A 21,566-nucleotide genomic window follows, 5' to 3' on the forward strand; every position below is an offset into this window, starting at 1 on the left:
TTCCACCCTTGAGTGTATATTGTCCTTGATAGGAGACCTCCCACTTGACATGCTGCCAGTTACTATGGACTACCGAAGTGTTATCCTAACACGACACCCACTATGTTTGACCATGTTATCTTTATAGTAAATTATACACAGTTACGACACAAACAATACCAAGTATGGCACACTTTTAGACACCGTATGATGATGAATGGATTGGACAATAAAAGCTCCCTCTTCACTATTCAGACTGGGACAAAGGACAACAGGGGTCATATCCAATCTAATGCCCACAAATCAGACACTGCTTTTCAAAGCACAAGTAGACAGGCATGACTGGAAACAATTCCAAGCCAAGACAGATTTGTGTTCCTATTGTTAAGGTCACTGACCCATGATTACATGCAATCAAATTGCAATCAACTTCCCACCATTCTGCACAACCCCCCTTAGACCATAGGAATGTGGTACGGTTGCAAGTTAGAGTACTACTATTCACTGAAGCTTTGTATTGTAGGTTCCAACTTGTATTTGTTTATTTGGATAAGACATTTCTATGTAAATTGTTTAATTGGTAGAAAACAGCCCTTGGCTATGCGCCACTAAGAGTTGGTTATGCTAATGAGCCCGTGCGCTCATAGTTTATGTGACCCCTTCAGGAGTCAGTCCTAACACCGACTCCGTGTTGTAAACACGTCTGGAATAAAACTCCTCGTCTGCACTTGTCGTTGTCCGAGTTGTTCAACGCGTCCTTGGTCACTAACTGGCGTGGCGGCAGCGCTGGGAAACGTCCAACCCATGCTTCGTCAAAACTTCGTCCAAGAGATCGCACCTTAAAGCATCCGGAGAGCGACACGCAGCGAGGCGGACAGACACCCTCCTTTGACCGCAGAAAGAGTCACCCGAGGTCAGCAAGCATTCCCTGACCCTCAGCCTTTCGCCACATTCCACGCGGAACCACTTTCGGCGACTGCACACGCAGGGAGGCGACCGACGGGGCTCCAAGACGCAACCGGGAGGACTGTCCACAGTTATTCCAGCCGGCGGAGAATCGACATTCTCCGGCCACATCCGGTAGTGCAGCGCGCCCGCCATCTTGTTCCTCTGTGAGTTCAACCACGCATCCGGGCAGCCCTTCCCCGAAGAGGACAATTTCGTGCCGGTTGGCGACCGAACCAAGAGAGTTCCCCGCACCGGACGGATTGGGCCAACCTTCGTTTAGGAAGACAGCTTGCGCCGGGTCCGCAACCGAACTGCACCAAAACAAGGCGTGTTCCTGCATCGCCCAGACGAACGCACGTGCTTCTCTCGGTCAGTTCCTTTGTTCTTTGTTCTGACATCATGGCGACCGCCACTCGAGCTCCGCGCCAGTGGTGCTTAACCAAGACTGAGACGATCAACTCCTTCGAGAACTGGCGATCGAACCTCGTGTACGTTCTGTCCCTCGACACCAAATTTGCTCCTTTCCTGACCGACGGATTCACCTGGCAAAAGAAAGGAGTAGAGAACCGCGGTCTCGCGAACGATGCCGATCCTGTCCCAGAAAACGCACGGCGAACAGCGGCGCAGAAGGCGGCCAGCTTGGACCCGGAAGCCGATCGCGAGTACATACTACGACCAAGACACCACCGTGATAACGCCATCTAGACCCGAACAGTACCGGCCACACCGCGAACTGAACTGTACCTGTTACAGAACATTTAAAATCGCTACCTGAAAATCTACTTGACGAACATTCTGAACTCTGACCCACTCGTAATATGATATGTGATCTCCCATCCACATGTAGTACGATGATATACATGTATTTTCTTATGTTCACATGCAGTATCTAGTATGATATATATTTGTTATCTTGACTCGTCTAGCAAGGCTAGTTAGTGACCTAGTTTTAGATACTGATATAGATAAAAGATAGTAGAAGGTCAGCCAATTTCAGGGCTAGTTCGTTACCCTCTTGTTTAAACATAATCAGTTGTATCTTACATATGATGAATCAAACTAAAACCAAGGTTTGCAACTGGTTTCCAGTAGTGCACTTTAAGTTTAACATGAGCTGTTGAGTTCTAAAGTTTCAAGTTAGCTAGCCTTTGTTTCTACTAAGCATATGTAGTAGCCAGTATACTAATATATGTTTCAAACGTTACGTTAACCTCTGTAGAAAGATAGAAAGAAAGAAGCAAAGAAAGAAGAAAAGGAATCACGCCACTAAGAGTTGGTTATGCTAATGAGCCCGTGCGCTCATAGTTTATGTGACCCCTTCAGGAGTCAGTCCTAACACCGACTCCGTGTTGTAAACACGTCTGGAATAAAACTCCTCGTCTGCACTTGTCGTTGTCCGAGTTGTTCAACGCGTCCTTGGTCACTAACTGGCGATGGTAGACCAAGGACACCACTGGATACTAGTAGTATAACATTCCTTTGCAAGTAAGTTAAGTACTAGTATCCAGTGGTGTTAAATAGAAGTCCTAATGCTCTGTCTTTGTTAAGTTGAACCAAAAACTGTGGTCCTATATATAGTTTGGTCTCCATTGAAACAGAGTACATGTTTGTTACCTTTTCTGCCTCAATGGAAATGCTCAGTGACCTGAACAATCAGTATATACAGCTTAATCTCAGGCAAGACTTTACAAGTAGACTTCAAGAAACAGAACGGCTTGATTGTTACATTAACTATAATAGTATAGTACAGCTACACAGACTACCAGTAGTGAGTACATGTTCACCTTTCAGTTGAACCCAGTCCAAAATTAACGCTAAAGTTGAAACCTCGGTCTGAAGGGCATATGCACAATGTAAATGTCCACTAAAAGAAGAGAGCCAGCTTGTAACGCAAGGACACATGGATATCCAAGTTATTCTACACTTATGTACATGTACAATAACATGATTAGTAGTACATGTAGTACCATATAATATAATGGCATGTACAATGGCTAGTAAAGGGCATTATGATATAAACAACAAAAAATGAGGTTTGGTCATTAAAATGGTTTGGATAAAAGGCAGATAAATTGAGGGAGTGGCCAGCATAAGTAACATAAACCTTCTCCCAGCTTGTACACTTAAAACTGAGGAACAGCCACTGCTTTTATGACCAAGAAAAGCTGCAAACATTAAAACAGAACCACCTCCGTCAGTACCCAGTAATTACCTAAACTAAAGCACCAAAAGCGACAACAATAATTGTCTTGGAGGACTGAGACAGGACTGAGAAAAGAAACACTTACCATAATCGCAGTGGAGGCAGTCACCAGAAGTTTTCAGATTCCACTGTACTGGCTACAAATTCCAGGCTCAACAGATAAAACCCAGCCTGTCACCCCATCCAATAGAATTGTGTTACACAAACAGGTCTGTTACTGGCTCTAAACACAGTGGAAGGATATGTAAGATCTCAGTTCGACTCAACAGCTGACATGCATGGAAATCAAGCTGTGGTGTGGGATGCCCCCAGGCTCAAATATTGACAAACTGGGAAGGCAGGCCCAGCAAACACTGACAGAGTGAACCCTGTCCCTGTACTGTTGTCTGGATCTTGAATATCAACTAGTTTTCCCCGAGGGACTGGTCACATGGGCTGTGATTACTATGAACTGGCCATGCCTGTACTGTATGCAGATCTCCAATATTGGATGCTTCAGCAGACATGAGGAAGAAGAAACTTTGTCTAGAAAATAAAATTAGACAAACTAAAATAGAAAGATCAACAAGATATCATCAGAGCAGTATTCTATTTCATACAAGAGTAACCACAAAATGTACAGATAATTGATTTTCTGAAAAAAATTATGATGATTCTGACCCTGTTAGGAGAAAGAAGAAACTTTGTGTAGAAAAAATTAGACAAACTAAAAGATCAGTTGACCAAGTGATCATCAGAGCAGTATTTTATGTAATAATACCCTGAAGTTATTTAACATCATTAAGTCCATACTTGAAACTAACCCTTCAGCAGGGTTCCCATGTTCACCTAGAAAAGAACAAAAGAGGAAGTACTTGTCACTCATACCAACCATCACTAGCAGTTAGTACATGTACTTGTAAGTGAAATAGGTACTCTCCAAGCAAAAGTTGATGGGGAAGATCTTTACCTTTTTATATATGGACCGTTTTCTTTCTCACTATCCCCACCAACTTGGGTGAAACGTCCTGTTGGCACCCTAGGATCTGCTTGGAGATTAGGAATAGGGCCTACGAGGAAAATGGACCATTTGATACAAAGGGGCACTTTAGACTGACGACGGTTCGATAGTCGTACGAATGTTTATCGTCAAGATGTTGCCGGCGACGGTATTTTACCACCGTCTAAACACGACCAAAATAGTCGCACGACGGTAATCCTCGAATCGTCGTCACTACCACCTCGGACCCTATCGTGCGATCCTTCAGCGGGGGGTCCGAGGAGGATTTTCCATCGTCTAAAGTGAACCGTCGCCGGCGAAGGAAGTGGGAGGTCATTGGCCTTATGCAAATAAGCCTGCAAGCGTTATTTCATGTCCAAGCACATCGCCTGTATCATTAAATGTCGTCAAACCAAAGACTTTATATCGTCATACGTGTCTAGTACAATCCCCTGCCACCAATCGCTACTTCTCCGGTACGAACCGATCCGCCGATCCACATTTCCCGGCCAATATAGCCAGGCCGACGGCAGCACCAAACGCCTGGTTCAAACCCGGAGTATTTCCCCGCTCGGTACATGTGCCTCATACCCCTTCTTTGCTGGGCACAAACTCGGCGTCTCATCCACAGGACAACGAGTTAAAAGCAGGATAAAAACAATCTGCTGTGAGCATGCCGAAAAAAGGGGTTCTCTCGCCATTTTGAATTGGCGCGCGACGTGCCATCCTGCGCTGCGCAGGCGCTGCGGGTGTCCGCCACGCTTTATGGTCATGTGTCTAAAGCCAGCCGTCGCCCACAACGATTGTCGTGCGATCGAATACCGTCGTCAGTCTAAAGTCGGCCAAAGTGACAGCTGTAAGACCACCCACAGACCTTCTAGATTTAACTGCCTCACCTGTTTGTAAGTCAATGAGAGAACTTGACATTCCGGTTTGTCCTGTAGTTTAAATGGCGGCTGACGAAAGTGAAAATAAACACCTTCATGAACAGCCTTTTGATATGCAAATCTATAGAGGTGACCCAAGCGATCAGCTGTTTTGTGATGATTAAAACACCTGAGGTCTGGTTACACGTCCTTTTTGTCGCCATTTCCTATGAACATGTTTGAGCAAACATTAGAGCAGCTGTAGCAACTGCTCAATGCAGCGTTTAAATTATCATCAACAGTGGTACTAGATAGAGTAAAAACTAGAACTTAGAAGTTTAAATACAATCTTGCAAAATTGAAAATGTATGACACTTAGGTTGCAATCAACATCATACCTGAAGAACCATGATACTGGTATCTCCCCATGACTACAATGTTTTTGGAGAAAAAAACTTAGCCTGGAGTCCGGCCTTGTTAGATTTCGTTGGCTCCCAAGATCAGGGATGACATTGGCCAGGTGGGGTAGCTAGCAGATATCATGAGTAGCTATTAGGTAAGAGAACTTTTTGTGTTGGATCGAAAGTTTTAACTCTAAACAGCTATTAGTATTAATTAGTAGTGTAAACATTGCTGGACTCCAGATTAAAAAGAAACTTAGAAAAATTAATATAAGTTATCTATCTGGGTAGAAAAGACAAATTACTAGTATTTTATCTGAACATTTTCTTGTGAATCCTACAGGTGAGATAGGTTTTCCAAAACCACCTTAATTACAGGAAGTCCTACAGACGGCAGTATATCCTGTCAAACTTGTCATGTCCTTTCTTTTAAAACCTGAATAAAGAATCCTGCTCAAACGTTTACGTTGACAACTTCTAGACTCAACACTTTAATACGTTGGGCCACTGCCCTAGTTTTAAAGAGCTGATCTACTATCTACTATCAGTGAAATCAACACAAGTTTGGACTGCTTTTTCGTCGAATCACTGTGCACTGTAACAGTTTAAACTTCAACACCGCATGATTGTCACCGTTTGTGAACTTCGCCCTGAATGTTGGCCACAGAGTTTTAACTCAAGACAACACAAGTACAAAGTTACAGCAAGCAACGCCGACTATATAGTATATGCATCATGACTACGCAAACCTGAATCTATCGCCATGCAAACATAACGGTGCACCAAACCATGGACCAAACGTACCCCTCACCTGTTGGCAAGCAAGTCTTAGCCCTCACTCGTTGTCTCGAGGTGTTGTGTGAGTTTTAGGAATCAGTGACCTGTTAATTTGAGTCACTGAAACTTTTTTCTGGCGGAATGTTGCGGCAAAATTTGTTCCACAACAAGCGGTCTCCCTGTTGGGGCCACGACCTCGAAATTTGACCCTGACGAAATCATCGGAATCCTGGTGGACTGTACCATTCGGACAGGTGTGACTAACTAATTTTTATAAAATTTCATCACATTTACATCTACATGATTCAAACAGATGATGCCAAATTTCGACAACATTTGGAACCTTATTTTCGAGACATAAAATACAGTTACCGAAACTCTGCTACTGTGATGATGTATTGACAATTTATTTTTGCCTAGACACCGCGGTTGGGCTTACTTTTGGAGTGGAATATTCTGAAACCGGCGGAAAACCAACATGGCTGCCCCGTGGGAGTTGGCTGCCACGGTACCGCTTTGGCTCTGTAAAATGCCGTACATTTCACATACAACGGTCTACATAGACTCTTTTTATATAGCTAAATCGGCTCTAAGTACGACGACACAACTGTTGTTGACATATTATGCCTAGTGTGCCTGTGCACGGTAGAAGTTCTGGTGAAGTCATATCAGCAAGGTCCTAGACCTGCGCTGCGACATCTACTAGTAGTAGATTGAGGTTCACACAGATTTTGTCTTTCCAGCAGTCCTTTATCAAAATGATTTATACATTTTCGTGTCCTGAGTACTACAACAAGATGAAGAATGTCTACACGTGGTCAAACAAAAATTGAGGAACGAGGAAGGGCTCACCATCGCGTTTCTTTCCCAGTCTGCTGCTAGCACACATGTACAAGAAGCGCCCATCACATCCTTGTGCATAAATAATCGGAATCTGAATTCGAAGAAACCGCCGTGGATTAATTAATGCTTGGTTGCCATTCAAATTTATCACGCTTCGCTTGTCTTCCAATGAAAAATACGCAAGTAATTCATTATTCATCGCAGATCACGTGGCATATAGTATATAGCCAAAAAGACAGGCGACTCTTTCAGCCAAATCCGTGTTAGTATAGTGGTGAGTATCCCCGCCTGTCACGCGGGAGACCGGGGTTCGATTCCCCGACACGGAGAGCTGATTTTTTTTTCGTCTCCATTATATTTTCCTTTTTATTCCTTTTCCTCAAATCCTCAGATTTTAATATTACCTATGCTTTTGTGGCGTTTTTCTCTTCCTCGGAAAAGGCGATTTATCGAAACGACTGGATACCAAACTACATGCAGTACTCCCTAAATTCGCATGGTGCGCCACTGCACTAATTTGTTGACCCCGGAAGTGGAACCTTCAGGATGAGATAACGGGTCAGGCCAGGCCGGAGTTTGACAGGACAGAAATGCCGGTGTACTGACGCACGGGTTCCGCTATATTTATACACAGCGATCCCGTTGCATAGCTGGCCGAATTTGGCACAGACGCTTACTTCTTCCATCCGGGAGCAGATTTCTGGGCTGAACTTGTGATAATTTGACCAAAATCAAACAGTTGGAGAGACCAGAAAAAAGAGACTTCCTGTCGTCTGCGGGCGTCTGACAGCTTCCCGCTCTTGCTGGAATTTCGGTCAGTTTTTACAAGTCTTTTGTGGGCATATATCAACCCCCAACGTAGACTCTGATCGCATTTCTCACGCCCAGTCTATAGTAACAACCGCCCGCAAAGTTAAAGATGTCTGGAGGAATTTTCCAACCCCTGGGCTCGCTGCAAGACCTGGACGGGCCTACCCGGGACCCGATGTGGTGCTACCTCTGTAACGAGAGATTCGAGGAACCATGCCTCCTGGACTGCTTCCACGCGTTCTGTGCTCAGTGCCTGCGGGGGAGGGCCAGCGAGGGCCTCATCTCTTGCCCCATCTGCAGTTCTCCCACCAAACTCACGGAGGGAGCCGCCCTCCCCCCTGTAGATCCCATCCTCAAGTTCTTGGTGGAGGTTCATGGGACGGAAGAGAAAGTGTTCTGTGCCAACTGTGACAGGGAAGCCTCACACAAAGACTGCGGGCCCATGTGCTTCTGTAATACCTGTAGCCAGCCGCTGTGTACGCAGTGCAAGGAGACGACGCACAGTGCCAAAATGTTCTCGAAACACGACGTTGTGCAGCTGAACAATGTCCGCCGACTCAAGGAGACAGTGAAGAAGTGTGTGCAGCACGGGGAACCCTACATCATGTTTTCCCTGAAGAAGAGGGACCTCCTGTGCATCATGTGTTTCCGTGACACCTCTGTGGAGGACAGGGCTCACTGTATCGACTTGGAGACCGCGTATAAGAACGGGCGTGAGACTCTGGAACAAGCCGTGCTGTCTGTCCAGGATCTGCAAAGCTCGGTCCGAGACTCCATCATCCTACTGCGTGCCCTCTGCGAGGAAGTGAAAACCAACGCACAGCAAGAACAAGAAGATATCAAGACCCTCTTTGAACAAATGCAGGAAAAGTTAGGAGAAAGAAAGGAAGGACTCGTCGAAGCGGTAGACACTCAGTACCAGGAAAAGTCGAAAGCCTTCAAGAACCAGTTGATCACCCTAGCCGCTCTGCTCCCCACATTGCAAGTGAACATCTCCAGTAGCAAAACTTTCTCTCTAACAGCGAACAAGTATGACTTCCTAGACCTGGGGTTTGTTTTGATCGACAGGCTGATGGCTATCGTGCACTTACCGCACCAACTCAGCCCTACCACCAGCAGTAAGATCAACTGTGACCACAAGGTGGAATTCGCCCGGTGCCTTGAGCCCCTCCTAGGAAACGGACTAGCCTACAAGTCTTCCAAAACAAACGGGCACGCGTCAGGCAGCTCAGGAACATCAGCAAGTGGTGACGGTGATCATTCAAGGAACAACGAAGACGGAACTGTTGATAGCCTCGCCGAGAAGTGTAGGACAACGGCCATGCACGTGAACTCCTCCCTTAGTATATGCCACGGGAAGTACTTCAACGCCAACAGCTGCAAGGTGTTTGTGGATGAGTCGGGCCCCTTCGCAGAGCACAGTAGGAATTATGACGCAAACTACAAGATCCTGAACGACAGGGTGAAGAAGTTGAAGAAGGACATCCAAGAGCTCCACAGGGATCTGACGCAGCGACGCTGCCTGACGCGGGAACAGAAGGTGACGAACCTGATGGAGGAGTGTGGCCAGGTGGACTTCACCATTTCCACCCAGTATACGGCAGTTGAACAGATGCAGTCCGTGTTTCAGAAGTGGTGGGAGGAGTGCTTCCAGAGGGTTACGCATGAACAGGAGATGTACCAAGCGCAGCTAAAGGATCTGATGAGACTTAAGCAGGAGACGCAACACTGCACCACCATCGCCAGACAAATCGCACCCTTTGTGAAGTCCATAGCAGCAGTAAAGGAGAGGATCGATCCAAGACTGGGAGCGGCGTTGCGTAGCGAAGACCACGAAGGCTGCATGCACGCTATTCTGGAACAGATCAACACGATGGAGCCGAACTCACAACAACGCGTAGATGCCATCCGAACCGCGGAGGAGTCCCGTGACCTGGCTTTGCAGAGTGAAGCCAGCAGGCCGAACCCATTGGAAGACAGTCTGATCAAGACAAAAGGTACGCTAAAGCCACCTAAAATACTTCCAGAAAAGAGCCGTCCTGTAGAAGGGAAAGAAGACATTAAGGACGTAACAGCTGATACAGGTACTGCAAAAGAAACCCAAGCACATGGCAGCAAAGACGAGCAGCCAAGTGCTCTTCCCAAGCCAGAAGAGAAGAGTAAAAAAGAACCTGTTGACAAGAAAGATTCGCTCCTGAAAACTGGAGCTCTGCTAAGGAAAGACGAAAATCTGAAAATTGGTATCCCACTGATTTGTAAGGAGGAACTTGCAAAGGCAGCAGCCGCTGCCGCCTTGAAGAAAGAAGAGAGTAAAAGAGAAGAAAGTAGCAAGACGGCAGGCCAATCACCATCTAAGGAGGAACACAGCAAGCATGCAGCCGCTACAACTGTCAAGAAAGAAAAAGAAGGAAGCAGCAAAGTGGACTCTGAGAAGACAAAGGTGATGTCAAAGGAAGAACTTGCCAAAGCTGCGGCATCTGTCGCATTGAAAATGGAGGAAAACCACAAAATCGAGAAAGAGTGTAAGGCATAGACCTACGTAAGTACAAGTGTACAGGAGCTGAAACCGGACATGTTCACACAACTAACTCCAAAACTCAAGCAGATGAGGGAACTGATGGTATGCACTTGGACTATAGCAATACAAAACCATTTGGTCACCAATAATGTAACTTATAGCCCAGTATTGATGTAGAACTAGAAGCAAGGTATCCTTGACTACCTCTGTACACATTACCCTTCATATTAAGTCCATATTATATTAGTCTGTGACTGTAGTGTGAAAACATGCATCATCTATGCAGCAAAGTCAGTTCATGTTCTCAACTAATATTCATGATTTTCAGACTTGGTTTGCTTCAGGTGTAGTACAAACCATCTTCTCAGTTATTTTGATTTGATGAATAGATCTATGATGCACATGCAGTTGGTAAAATTGCAGTTCTGAAGTTGCAAAGAAATTGAGTGATGCCAGTAAAACTTGTCTGGTACAGGTTATTTGGAATGTTTATTTGCTTCAGTTAAGTTCAACTGGTAATACACCTGTAAGTTGTTGTACAGGAAGTATAAGCTCTGCTGTGTAAGACCAGACTATAGGTTTTAGTCCATCCACTCCTGAAAGAACCCCAACACTCCTCGATAAGTTTGATAACTGTAGTGGGATCTTTAACATGCTCAAGGTGTGACATAGGAAATGTCCCATCTGAAAGGATGCCCCTTCCCAACCAAAGCTAGGTACTCATTTTCGAATGAGGAAATAGGTGAACTGAAAATGTCTTTTCCAAAGTCACAACATTGAGGCCTGCTAAGGATTCAAACCCAGAACTTTGTTACCCATACCATTGTTGTCATGAAATATGCTAGTACATGTATTATATGATGGTCAGTGTGAGACATGACCTTGGCATTAACTAGTGTCAACTTGGTATTCTGGAAATCCTGGTGAAGGGAGGAGGGTGTTTGTTTTGTAATCTAAACATGGCTCACAGATAACACACCCTGCATTCCCTATGTCACTGCCAGACAGATTCTCCGCTATTGATAGCTATGGTAACAGTCAGCTTTTCATGCTGATTGAAAAAAAAATGAAAAAGTGTCTTGTTTACTATGCATGTCATGATTTTCATGCGTAACTTCGGTCCAAGTTCTTGTTTACTCATATCTAGGCCAATTTCCTTTTATATTATTTCTGGTGTAGTGGCCATGACCCTATAGTTTACACGAACCAGGATTTCCAAATGCCATGTTACTTCCAACAACATTGTAAGGTGTCCCATTCTAACTTCAACACTGGAGGGAACATTCAGACTTATATCAGGAAAGCAAAATTTGTTCATGCCATATTATGGCATGAACATAAAATGCATCTTAAAGATGCATTTTATGCTATCTTATAGTGGATGAATTACAAGAAATGTTACAACTTTTGTGTATCGTATGGCCAGTATATGGTTTCCCATCATCTCAATTAGGAAAGACTGATAAAAGATATTGCAAGTAACATATATGTAACGTTACATATACATGTATCTACACTGGCAGTTTGTCTTGACACAATGTCAGTTGTAATGGGCTACAATAGGTAGCATTGGTTTCATAACAAAGGCCTGGTGTGACAGGTGCCACCCTTTCTATAACTGTACATGTATGTATAGACACCTTTCCCATTGTATGTATTCTGTACATACATAAAAGCTAATAAATAAGTAACAAGTTGTACAGTATGTGTGTTGCTTTTCTATTGTGAGATAAGGCCATGACATTCTTGATTCAATGTCAAATTTTAAAAAAAGATAGGAACACAATGATATCCAAGCTGTTTGCAGTATAAACTTAAGTCTTATTCTTACAATCCAGAAACTACGCAGTTTAATTTCCTCATAACTTACAGCGTTACAAGGTAGAGTGAACTAGCACAAGTAATACTTAGTGTTGTTTGGGTCATGTGGGTTGCACTTCGTTTAACCAACGCCAGGAGGCGCTGAAATGATAGTTGCTTTCCAAAGCCCCGAACATCGTCCTTGTAAATTTAAGTAGCCTGGTCAATAGGTACGTCTTACAACTGGGTGAAGGACGTACGCTTGCATTCTCACAAGGCCTTACCTACACACACTGACACGTCACGGAAGAAAAAAATGTAGGACGCGCTAACACCTGTGTCAATTTTGTCCAAGAGTTTGTGACTCCAAGCAGCGGTGTCGGGTTACTAGCGCCTTATTAGGTCAAGGCACTTGGTGGGCAACGTACAATAATTGTTGTGACGCCAAATATGATTCAGTGTATCTAAAGAGTTGTATCAAATCATCCGTTGCGTTCTACTACTAGTACTTTGTTTCCAGATGATGGGGCCAGCCTATGTCAGTTGTGATGCAAGACTAGAAATCGTCGCAAGGAGTCCTACCAATGACGCTGTGTCGTTTTAGAGAAGACGAACTTTATTGCATATGACAACGAATTATATTGAACATAGTACAGAAAAGAAAAGGGTATAGGATGAAAATTATCATCCTAATTACATAAACATTAAGAGCCAATACAGTATACAATTCAAGTAGGACTAATCATGAGTTTCGGCATTTATATGTGACCGACAGCAGTAAACTGTGATTACAATTATGTTATAAACATCAAAAGACATAACGCTACAATGTAGAAAGCGCTGCTCAGACTATATTTGAGCATTTCATTTCATCAAATAAGAATGGGAGATTATCGCCAGAACTTGGACAAAGGCACCTGTCGTACCATGCACTTTAAGGCTTGAAAATACATCAGTCAATCTTTATAGTTATACCATGGAGGTATGCACGTATAGGGATGAAACCAACAACTTCTGCATTAACTCATAAGCGTCTGTAATGCATACATCAAATAAGTCGCCATTGAGTTGCCTTTGTGTATCATCTGAGACAGCTTGGGCTCTTTCCCAAGGACAAGTGCACATAATGACATCGCTTGTAATAAAGCCAATCCGCCCTGGAAGGGGCTAATTGGAACGGCAAACTTGGTTGGCGCCTGTAGCTGTTGGTACCGCGGGGTCCGGTACCGTTAGGCCATGTTTTGTACACACTGACAAAAGTGACGAATGCGGCGGGGGGATTGCTCGGGGTCGGGAGCACGCACTTTCCCTCTCCTTTGTTTAAATATCGTGCTCTCCGTCTCGCCCGGCGCACAGCGCGTATAAAGAGGTGGTGACAGTCCGGCATTGGCCGCGGCTGAAATCTGCCGCGCAGTTACAGATTTAGAAGTTTAGTAGGCCAGCGGGACTCCAGGTGTATTGACATTGCAACAGGCCGCAGACTAGTCTTCGCAAAGCTAAGTGTACATGGACTTTTTCCAAGGTGCATGGATATAAAATGTCACAAACTTGCAAGATAGTTCCAACAGGGCAGGCCTTTCAGTCAACGTGAATTTTGTTATATTGTACCTACGAGTAATACCCATACCTACCTAGGGTGTACACCTGCGTATACTGTACAAACTTAAGGTTGCTTTTCGGAGCGAAAGCGTCGGTTACGTATGCACAGAAAAAGAAGGGGGAAAGGCACAAGAAACTCGAAAGGCGCTTATTATTAAAGCAGACAGAAAAGAAAGTAAGAGAATGACATTGAAACAATTCAAGGGACGGGGAGGAATGAAAGAAGAAGCCATAGAAGGAAATGTGACAGTCAAACCAAATCTATATATCCGCGGTGGTGAACGGTCCGAAGCCGCCCTCTCACAGTTAGCCAATAAAGGTCACGTCCTTGAAATAGTTAATATACGCGGAAACGGTCGGATTTACATATTGAAACTCACCCTTTTTATAACCCAAAGTTCGCGTGTATGTCTGTGCTGCAAGAACATGAAAACTGTCCTGATTTAGTTCATGTGCCTGTAGAAAATCCGTGCGAAACAGACTCGGTGTCTCCTCTTTTGAGCGACCTGTGCGCCATCCGAGCTACCTTCCGCATGCAGGGACTAGCCTCTACCAACCAGGCTTCGGGAGGCGGCTGGAAAGAGCAGAAATTGGACAAATACAGAGTTAACATGCCAAGGGGGTTGGTCCGCTAGAGAGTGCATTTTGTCGCACCCAAAAACTGTACTCTCTCTCTGGCCTGGCGAACCCGGTGAATCCCCAGCATGTTATCTCTCTATGTGGCCAATTTCTACTCTTTTCAGTCCCGAAGCCTGGTAGAGGCTAAACAGAGACGGAAAGTACACCGCCAGAACTTTATCATCACACCACAGGAGAAAAACAACTGTTTTCCCTACAAAAACAAATTTATCATTCAGGGGAAAAGATAGACGCTACTTCCAACGAGAAAACATAAAAATTCTGTCTCGAGATCTTTATCGTCGTCTTTCGTATGATCTTTGTCAGCAATGAATCTCTCCGTTTTTAATAGCATCGTAAACAATAGTTTGAGGCGACTGCCTTTTACTTTGTAAATAATTGGTCACGCGAGTGGAAGTACTTAAATAGGTACACTTCGTCACAAGACCACTGTGAAAGAGATGTGCGAGGTGTGTTTGTTTTCAACTACCTGGTGGTCATGTAAGTTAATTGTTGTTTTTGTTTTTCTTCGGACGTTTTTTTTTATCGTGAAGGATTCGTCCTTCACACGGTATAGTGGTTTCAGCTAGATGAAAACCTTTTGATTTTGAAGTTTTTTCACAGACCCGCTCACTAGTAAGAGAGTGAAAACTTTATCATTATACGATCTTATACATGTATCTCTTGAATGAGCGACTACTGTATTAATCCAGTGGCGAAACTAGTTGGTTTCCTCAACAAGGAGGTTTTCTTTTTGAACCTCCTTGCTTTCACTAAACTAAAGCCGAACCCTGTAACAGACACAAGCCAAGCGAAAGTGCACAGTATACGCGTGGACTTCAAAAGAGCGATGGACCGCTCATGGTTACTTTCTCTCATTGTTGTCACCATTATCTTGTATCAGCGTGAAGAAAAGACTGGAGGTGGAGTCCATCCATAAGTCTATTCATGTATTGTATGACCCCGACAACAAGACGTACTGTCGGTCCCCTGCGAAGTCAGGCTTTTTATCGCGCGTTCTGTTTCTCTTTTGGCGCGCACGGAAGGGGATATAAAAGTCCAAGGCGAGATGACGGAGTATTCAAGGCTGTGCTGTTGTGTCCGAATAAATGGAAGGAAAGCCATTCCCGCCTGATTTTGCGGCCCGTATTTATTCTGCGGACGGTCCCTGACCCCCCAGGACTGTTGATGTCAAATCTCAGACTCAGTGTCGCCACTCTGGTGACGTCATCACCCCTTGTGCACCCCATCCTGGGCCGCATCCATTTTCCGGCTGCGCGCTGAGAGAAAGTAGTTCTAATGACCGCGCTTCACCTTTCACATCCGGCGAATGTACCGCGGTGAGTGTGTACCTTATTTATTGCTATAAGGATCGGTACCAGAATGAACGTACTTAGATGGAAGGGGGAGTGTTCGTGTGTCCAGGAAAAAATAAATACATTTGTGCAAATAGTCCGGCGCGGATGGATGCCTTAACCCCCATGTGCCGGTGAACCGCCGCCAGTCCCAGTGTCGCCAAGTCGAAAGCTCTAGCCGAAATTTAGGCCTGCCTGACGCGCAAACGACAATTTTTCTCTGGAATGTATTTTTTGTCGGAGAATTTTCCCGCCGTAGATGAATAATTAGAGCGAGGACGACTCCATCAGCGGCCGCCGAAACGACCCAGGGTTCTCTGCCCAGCATCTGTGTAGGTATTCCGTATTTGGGGAGGTCGCTATTTTCAATGGACGGCGCCATTTTGACAGAGTATTTTGATGTATGATTGGGACGCGTGTAGGCCCCGGAACAATGCCGGAATTTCTCCCAGCTCTTTCAAGCTTTGCCCATGCGTTGTTTTGACTCGGACGCATTCCTCCACGCAGTGTCCACTCGCGTTGTCCCCCGGTTCACATGCACGGACCTGCACAGGTTGGGAGACCAGGAAGTGTGGTGGGGAGGGGCGAGGGCAAAGTTGGTCGCCCTTTTTTTCCACGGTGTTAAAAAAATTGGACGGCCGCCAGTGTGTTTCTGCTTTGTTGTCTGCAAGTTAGTTTCTTGTGAAACATAATCCGTCTTGGACAAAGTCGAGATAGTGCTTTTACAGTAGCCGCCCTGTCGGCCTTTCACGTCGTCTGGCCACAGAAGCATAATTTTCAGGCAACACCGGGTCTTGTTTATATGGGAGTGCTATGGTCCTCTGGAGTTCTGTTACTACAAATTATTTACTACAACGTATTATACGATGTATGCTAGAAAAATGGCCATTTTGGCAGGGTTTAGTCAAATCTTTTGTGTAAACTGAAGAACAGTGGACAGGATTATGTGAAAAAGCCAGCGTTAATACTTGGCATACTTGTTGTCTGAATCATCAGGAATTACATCACTTGACAGGTCCATGTGATGCAGCCCACCAAAGGCATTCATCAAACCTGTATCTATTATTATTCCACAGGAAAGGCCCTGGATGAATATTCATCAATGCAGAAGAGCGGTTCGGTGATCCATCAGTGTAGCCCGCCGCCCTGGAGGAGTGCGTGCTGTTGTACTAGTACATCGTTGTTGCGTGTATCACCCACCGGAGAGGAGGTTGGACTTCTTGTGGCCCGGCGGTAGCGAACACGGTTCTCTCAATCTGCTGGCCACACAAGCAAGATGACAATGGCGAGCCTCTTCTCTTTTACCAGCCCAGCCGTGAAGCGTCTGTTGGGCTGGAAGCAGGGAGACGAGGAGGAGAAGTGGGCCGAGAAGGCCGTAGACTCTCTCGTCAAGAAGCTCAAGAAGAAAAAAGGTGCAATGGAGGAACTGGAAAAGGCCTTGAGTTGCCCGGGACAGCCCAGCAAGTGCGTGACCATCCCGCGGTCCCTGGACGGGCGCTTGCAAGTCTCCCATCGGAAAGGCCTTCCGCACGTGATATACTGTAGAGTATGGCGGTGGCCGGACCTACAAAGCCATCATGAGCTGAAGCCACTAGAGCACTGCAATTATCCGTTTGGGGCTAAGGACACCAAGGAGGTCTGTATCAACCCATACCACTACAAGAGGGTAGAGAGCCCAGGTAAGGCCTAGTAGATCATTCGTAAACCTACAAGCAGATGTTGCAGGGTGAAAGGTGGTAACGTTTTCTGACTGCCAGGCTTCCTGACAGGCACTTACCGGCACCCCATACATATGGCAGTCAGAAAACGTTCTGATCTTTCACCCCCAGCATCTGCTTGGAGATTACTCTTCCTCGAAGGGTTGAACAAGGGGTTCCACTCACACGGTTGTCTGAGATGGGTGTGGGGACGTCGGGCAGCGTGTTTACACAGTTTGTCATGGTAACCTCAGGTAGTACGAACACTTATGTAATGTAATTAGCTACCTGAAGGGCCCACGCACCTAGTGCCATTGTGCCGCCACATCACCGCAAATAACTAGAGACCAACGCTAGAACAAGGGATTATGCTGAGGAGATCTCTCAAAATGCGAAGCGACATGTTGACAAAGGGAAGTCACGTTCAAGATAACACCATCACGTAGATGCACGGGTAATTGCAGCGAAATGGTTGCACCTGCCGGGAACGACTTGCGATATAGTTTTGAAGAAAATAAGTTAGCTGATACAAAATGAGTTGGAGAAGCAAGCACAGTTACGGTTCAGATTAAGGATGACTTGTAGCACCTAACATTTGTATTCTTAGCATATTTGCTGAAACTGTCTAGACATGTGTCAACAGGCAAGTTCATGCACACATCTCTGGTGCCCCGCAGGCTGTATTGACCAGGTTGAAAAGGGGGGTCGTGATCCCATTCTGTCAATGACACTTACATGATTGGGTAGGGAAAGTCCTTTTGAAAGAAGTGTAGAGGCTCTTTTCTAGTGCTGAGAGCCTGGATGATGGCTATCAGTTGATATACTTGACTGAGTTGAAGGTTCAAGTTGAGAGCCAAGATAATGATATTAGCACCTGTCAGTCACTCTAGTCTACTATCACGCCATACAGACGACACTGTAAAAACTACAGTATCATAAGCACTGTGTACAATGTGTACCATTTACACATTATGGTGTTGTGATAAAGACTTCATTTAGATGGCTGAACAAAGTAGAAAGTGGGTTTATTTTGCGCCTATGACGTTGTTTTGCCTTGTCTGCTCCTACAGTCCTAGTTGAAAAGCCAGCTGTCCTTTTGATCACATATGCAGACAGTTAGGAGGAAGTTATTCATTGAGAGAGAGGTCTGCAGGTTCCCTGAACAAATAGCCGGGGCCCCAGGTCAAGGCCAAAGGTCAAAAACCTCATTGTCCGACCATCCCTTTTGGCACTGTTCCTTTCCTTCCCACCAGACAGGGGCCAGGGGTGGATTTCAATGGGGGGGTGAGTCAGAAAGGGGTTCCAGGATGCAGCTGTATTTCTGTTATTGTTTTCTTGTTTTTGAACTTTTTCCCTGCCCCTGAGTAACCTCACTGCGCATGCACGATGTACGAACATTTCCATGCGCCAGCCAACGTCTCAGGAAATCCCTGCACGTGTGAAATTCAGCAGATATCTGAGATTCTCGGACAGGCAAACAGCTTCTCAGAATCATCCCTGTTTGGCACCTCCCTGACCCACTTCTCATGACAACCCTCACCCTGGCCCTGCCTGTCCCTGAATGGGTGCAGGGAGTCTGGCGTGACAGGAAGGGTGGGGATTTCTAGTCTCCACTCTCCACCAGACTCTTTTGCAGGCTGAATAAATAGTAGAAATTGGCCTAACCTTAACTGCAACTGGCCTGGGAGTTGGCCAGCCATAGAGGGTCCAGTTTGTCTGCATAGAGTCTTAGAGAAGTTGCTATCCTCTTTGATCATAGTACCAAGTACAGTACAAGACTTCTGAGACCAAGTACAGTACAAGACTTCTGAGACAGAAGAGTTAGCTTCCATCCCTACATCCAAATCTGCAATGGCCGTCAAAGAACCAAGAAGCCTGGTAATCAGAAAACACCACCACCTCCACTATCTGCTTGAAGATTACTAGTATGTCCCAGTCTGACCAGTGACTGTCACAAATGGTATTTAGTAATGGTCTTACTGCATTCTACTGCACTTCCTCCTCGGGGAGAAGTGTTTGTTCAAGTCTTTGGGAGACTAAACTGTGGGAATGTTATTAGACGTTAAGTGTTAACATTCTCCACAACATAAAGCCATTACGGGTGGAGCCAGGAAGGTCTAGTCCGGAAGCTGAACTGATCAAGTAACATGTTTGGTTGTGGGAAATATTCCCAGCACAGAAACATGCGAGACTGTGTGTAACACAAACTCTCACAGACTAGACCTCTGTGGAGCTCCTCTGGCCTGACTAGCGGAAGGACTACTAGAATTTTGACCTGTTTAGTGTAGATGGAACTGTTTTATCATAAACCTGTATAAGCAATACCTATGAATTACCTATGTATGTATGGCGTTTATCAGTTGCCATTATGAAATCATAAATCGTTGATTTTGTCTAAAAAGTCATCTCTACAAGATACATTGCAATTTACATGGATGTAATGTGTTTTTCATATCATAATAGAGATTAGTAGATTAAGTCACTACAGAAAAAAAGCTGAAAAGTATATTTTGTAACAGGTTTGGTAAAATAACCAATACAATATTACAAGCAGTTGTTTTCTGGTTTTGAATTTGTAGAACAACTTGATATTAGATCCTCCATATATGATGATATATGATCCTTGATGCAGTGAATTTAGATGAGTACCCTATGCTGCTTGTATCAGCACATATCCATTGACACATATAGCAAGAACCCCTGTGGCGGTATGATCTTACAAAAAACCAATACTTCTCAAATATACGGACCACATCAAATCAGTGCAGAGCTGTCAAATAAACTTGTTTGTATCTGACGGAGTGCAGAAAAACCAATAATACCAACAGCGTGTGTTGGCAGGTGGCAATGAGTTTGCACACAATCTGAAAATAATGGAAACAGAATGGTCTCTTTCATTGGCAAACATTGAATGGAGATAGTTCTATAATGACTGGTTGTGGAGGTATTTGTTGTTGTAGCGGATGTGTGGTGTGTTTTCAAAGTGTTTGTTGATTTACTTGTCTGACCGTGAAAACAAATAACAGAGTGAGTCACTCTTCCTACATAGGATGGCAGGGATATGGAAAGGTAGCCACAAAAACACATATTTAGGTAGTCCTTTTGTCAGTGAAAATTTATGTGCAGCAGCTTATGAATTGTTAACGAGATTGTCCTTTTTTATGGCAGCATTTATTACCAACACAGATTTCTCTGTAGTGGTTCCGGCATAGCAAAGTGCTCTCTATAATTACATCAGCAAGATGATCAGTATGCAGAACACTCAAATGTGTTGTTAACATAACAAGGCCTTAAGCACTGATTGATGAAAGTTGCCATCCCTTGTTTGGCTAGCCTCTACCAGGCTAGAAATCGGTAGAAATTTGCCAAATAGAGAGATAAGTTTGTCTGTTGAGAGAACATTTCGCCGCACCACAAACTCCCTTTGCATGCTTATCTCTCTGTTTGGCCGATTTCTACTCTTTCCAGCCGCCTCCCCAAGCCTGGTAGAGGCTATTGTTTGGCCACAGTAGTTGTCCACCTTTGTGTAGATGAAATGAACCACCCCCAGGCCTTGACCCCTCTTGATGTGACATGAAGAAGACCTATAGCTCCCCCGAGGCGAGTTACCCTGCTGGAAATGTGCACTTTCCAAATAATTGTATCTCCTAATTTGGTCCAGGAATAATTGTGTCCAGTTCTCTGATTCGCTGTAATGAGCCGTGCTACTCAATGGATTCCAAACACTGATTGGTTGGCTCCAAACTAAATTGTGTTTGGGAGTATATAGATAAATAAACAAAATGACATTATTATAACATTAGACATGTAAGCTGACGGGCTGTTGGCTACCCTAGTTGTCTGAAAATGAGAATGGAAACCCAAAAATCCAATAGTTTTGTTGAAATACTTTTGCAAAAAGTACAAAACTCAAGTCTCTTTGGTTCAAGTCATAGTAAAAAACACCTATTTTATTTCTCGGCATTGTCTGAATATTTGGTGAGGAATCTGGTTCCTAGTGAATTCTTTTATCAGTGACAACTTTGGAAGGATAAGGATACTAACCTCCAAATTTTCGATGGCTATCAGTCCATCTTGTTCACGGAGTGGCCTAATCTCGCGAGAGCGCGAGACTAGGCCCGAGACTTGCATCGGTCTGTCGGGTCCCACCCCCCGTCGCCTCCCTCCGAAGTA

The 21,566-nt window shown here is 44.8% G+C and overlaps 3 protein-coding genes and 1 non-coding gene across 13 annotated transcripts in view; 3 read left to right on the plus strand and 1 right to left on the minus strand.

Annotated features, from left to right (window-relative positions):
• LOC109470592 (mucin-5AC-like) overlaps positions 1-7,121 on the minus strand; it is a 68,832-nt gene extending 61,711 nt beyond the window's left edge. For both annotated transcript variants that reach the window (XM_019769556.1, XM_019769555.1), the window contains exon 1: positions 7,006-7,121. In XM_019769556.1, coding sequence (XP_019625115.1) covers positions 7,006-7,074 — 69 coding nt within the window. In that variant the 5' untranslated portion in view covers positions 7,075-7,121. The remainder of the gene's footprint in view (positions 1-7,005) is intronic.
• A 132-nt stretch (positions 7,122-7,253) lies between these two features.
• Positions 7,254-7,325, plus strand: Trnad-guc. The gene has a single exon. It is a non-coding gene; the product is annotated as a tRNA-Asp (tRNA).
• A 181-nt stretch (positions 7,326-7,506) lies between these two features.
• LOC109470603 (RING finger protein 207-like) lies at positions 7,507-10,444 on the plus strand. The gene has a single exon (XM_019769598.1). The coding sequence runs from the start codon at positions 7,916-7,918 to the stop codon at positions 10,337-10,339; it is 2,424 nt and encodes an 807-aa protein (XP_019625157.1). The 5' UTR covers positions 7,507-7,915; the 3' UTR covers positions 10,340-10,444.
• A 5,362-nt stretch (positions 10,445-15,806) lies between these two features.
• LOC109470611 (mothers against decapentaplegic homolog 5-like) overlaps positions 15,807-21,566 on the plus strand; it is a 14,888-nt gene continuing 9,128 nt past the window's right edge. For 7 of the 9 annotated variants that reach the window (XM_019769613.1, XM_019769620.1, XM_019769617.1 and 4 more), the window contains exons 1-2: positions 15,807-16,028; positions 16,773-17,375. In XM_019769613.1, the coding sequence (XP_019625172.1) occupies positions 16,973-17,375 (403 nt within the window). In that variant the 5' untranslated portion in view covers positions 15,807-16,028; positions 16,773-16,972. Of the gene's footprint in view, positions 16,029-16,059; positions 16,292-16,772; positions 17,376-21,566 lie in introns of those variants that run through there. The other 2 variants (XM_019769614.1, XM_019769616.1) reach the window with 2 other exon arrangements.

Source organism: Branchiostoma belcheri, unplaced genomic scaffold (genome assembly GCF_001625305.1).
Source record: "Branchiostoma belcheri isolate BF01 breed outbred unplaced genomic scaffold, Haploidv18h27 scaffold23, whole genome shotgun sequence".
NCBI lineage: Eukaryota > Metazoa > Chordata > Leptocardii > Amphioxiformes > Branchiostomatidae > Branchiostoma > Branchiostoma belcheri.

What these genes read in the sequence shown, in the direction of transcription:
- LOC109470603 (XM_019769598.1), top strand. Translation starts at nt 7,916, where the DNA reads ATGTCTGGAGGAATTTTCCAACCCCTGGGCTCGCTGCAAGACCTGGAC.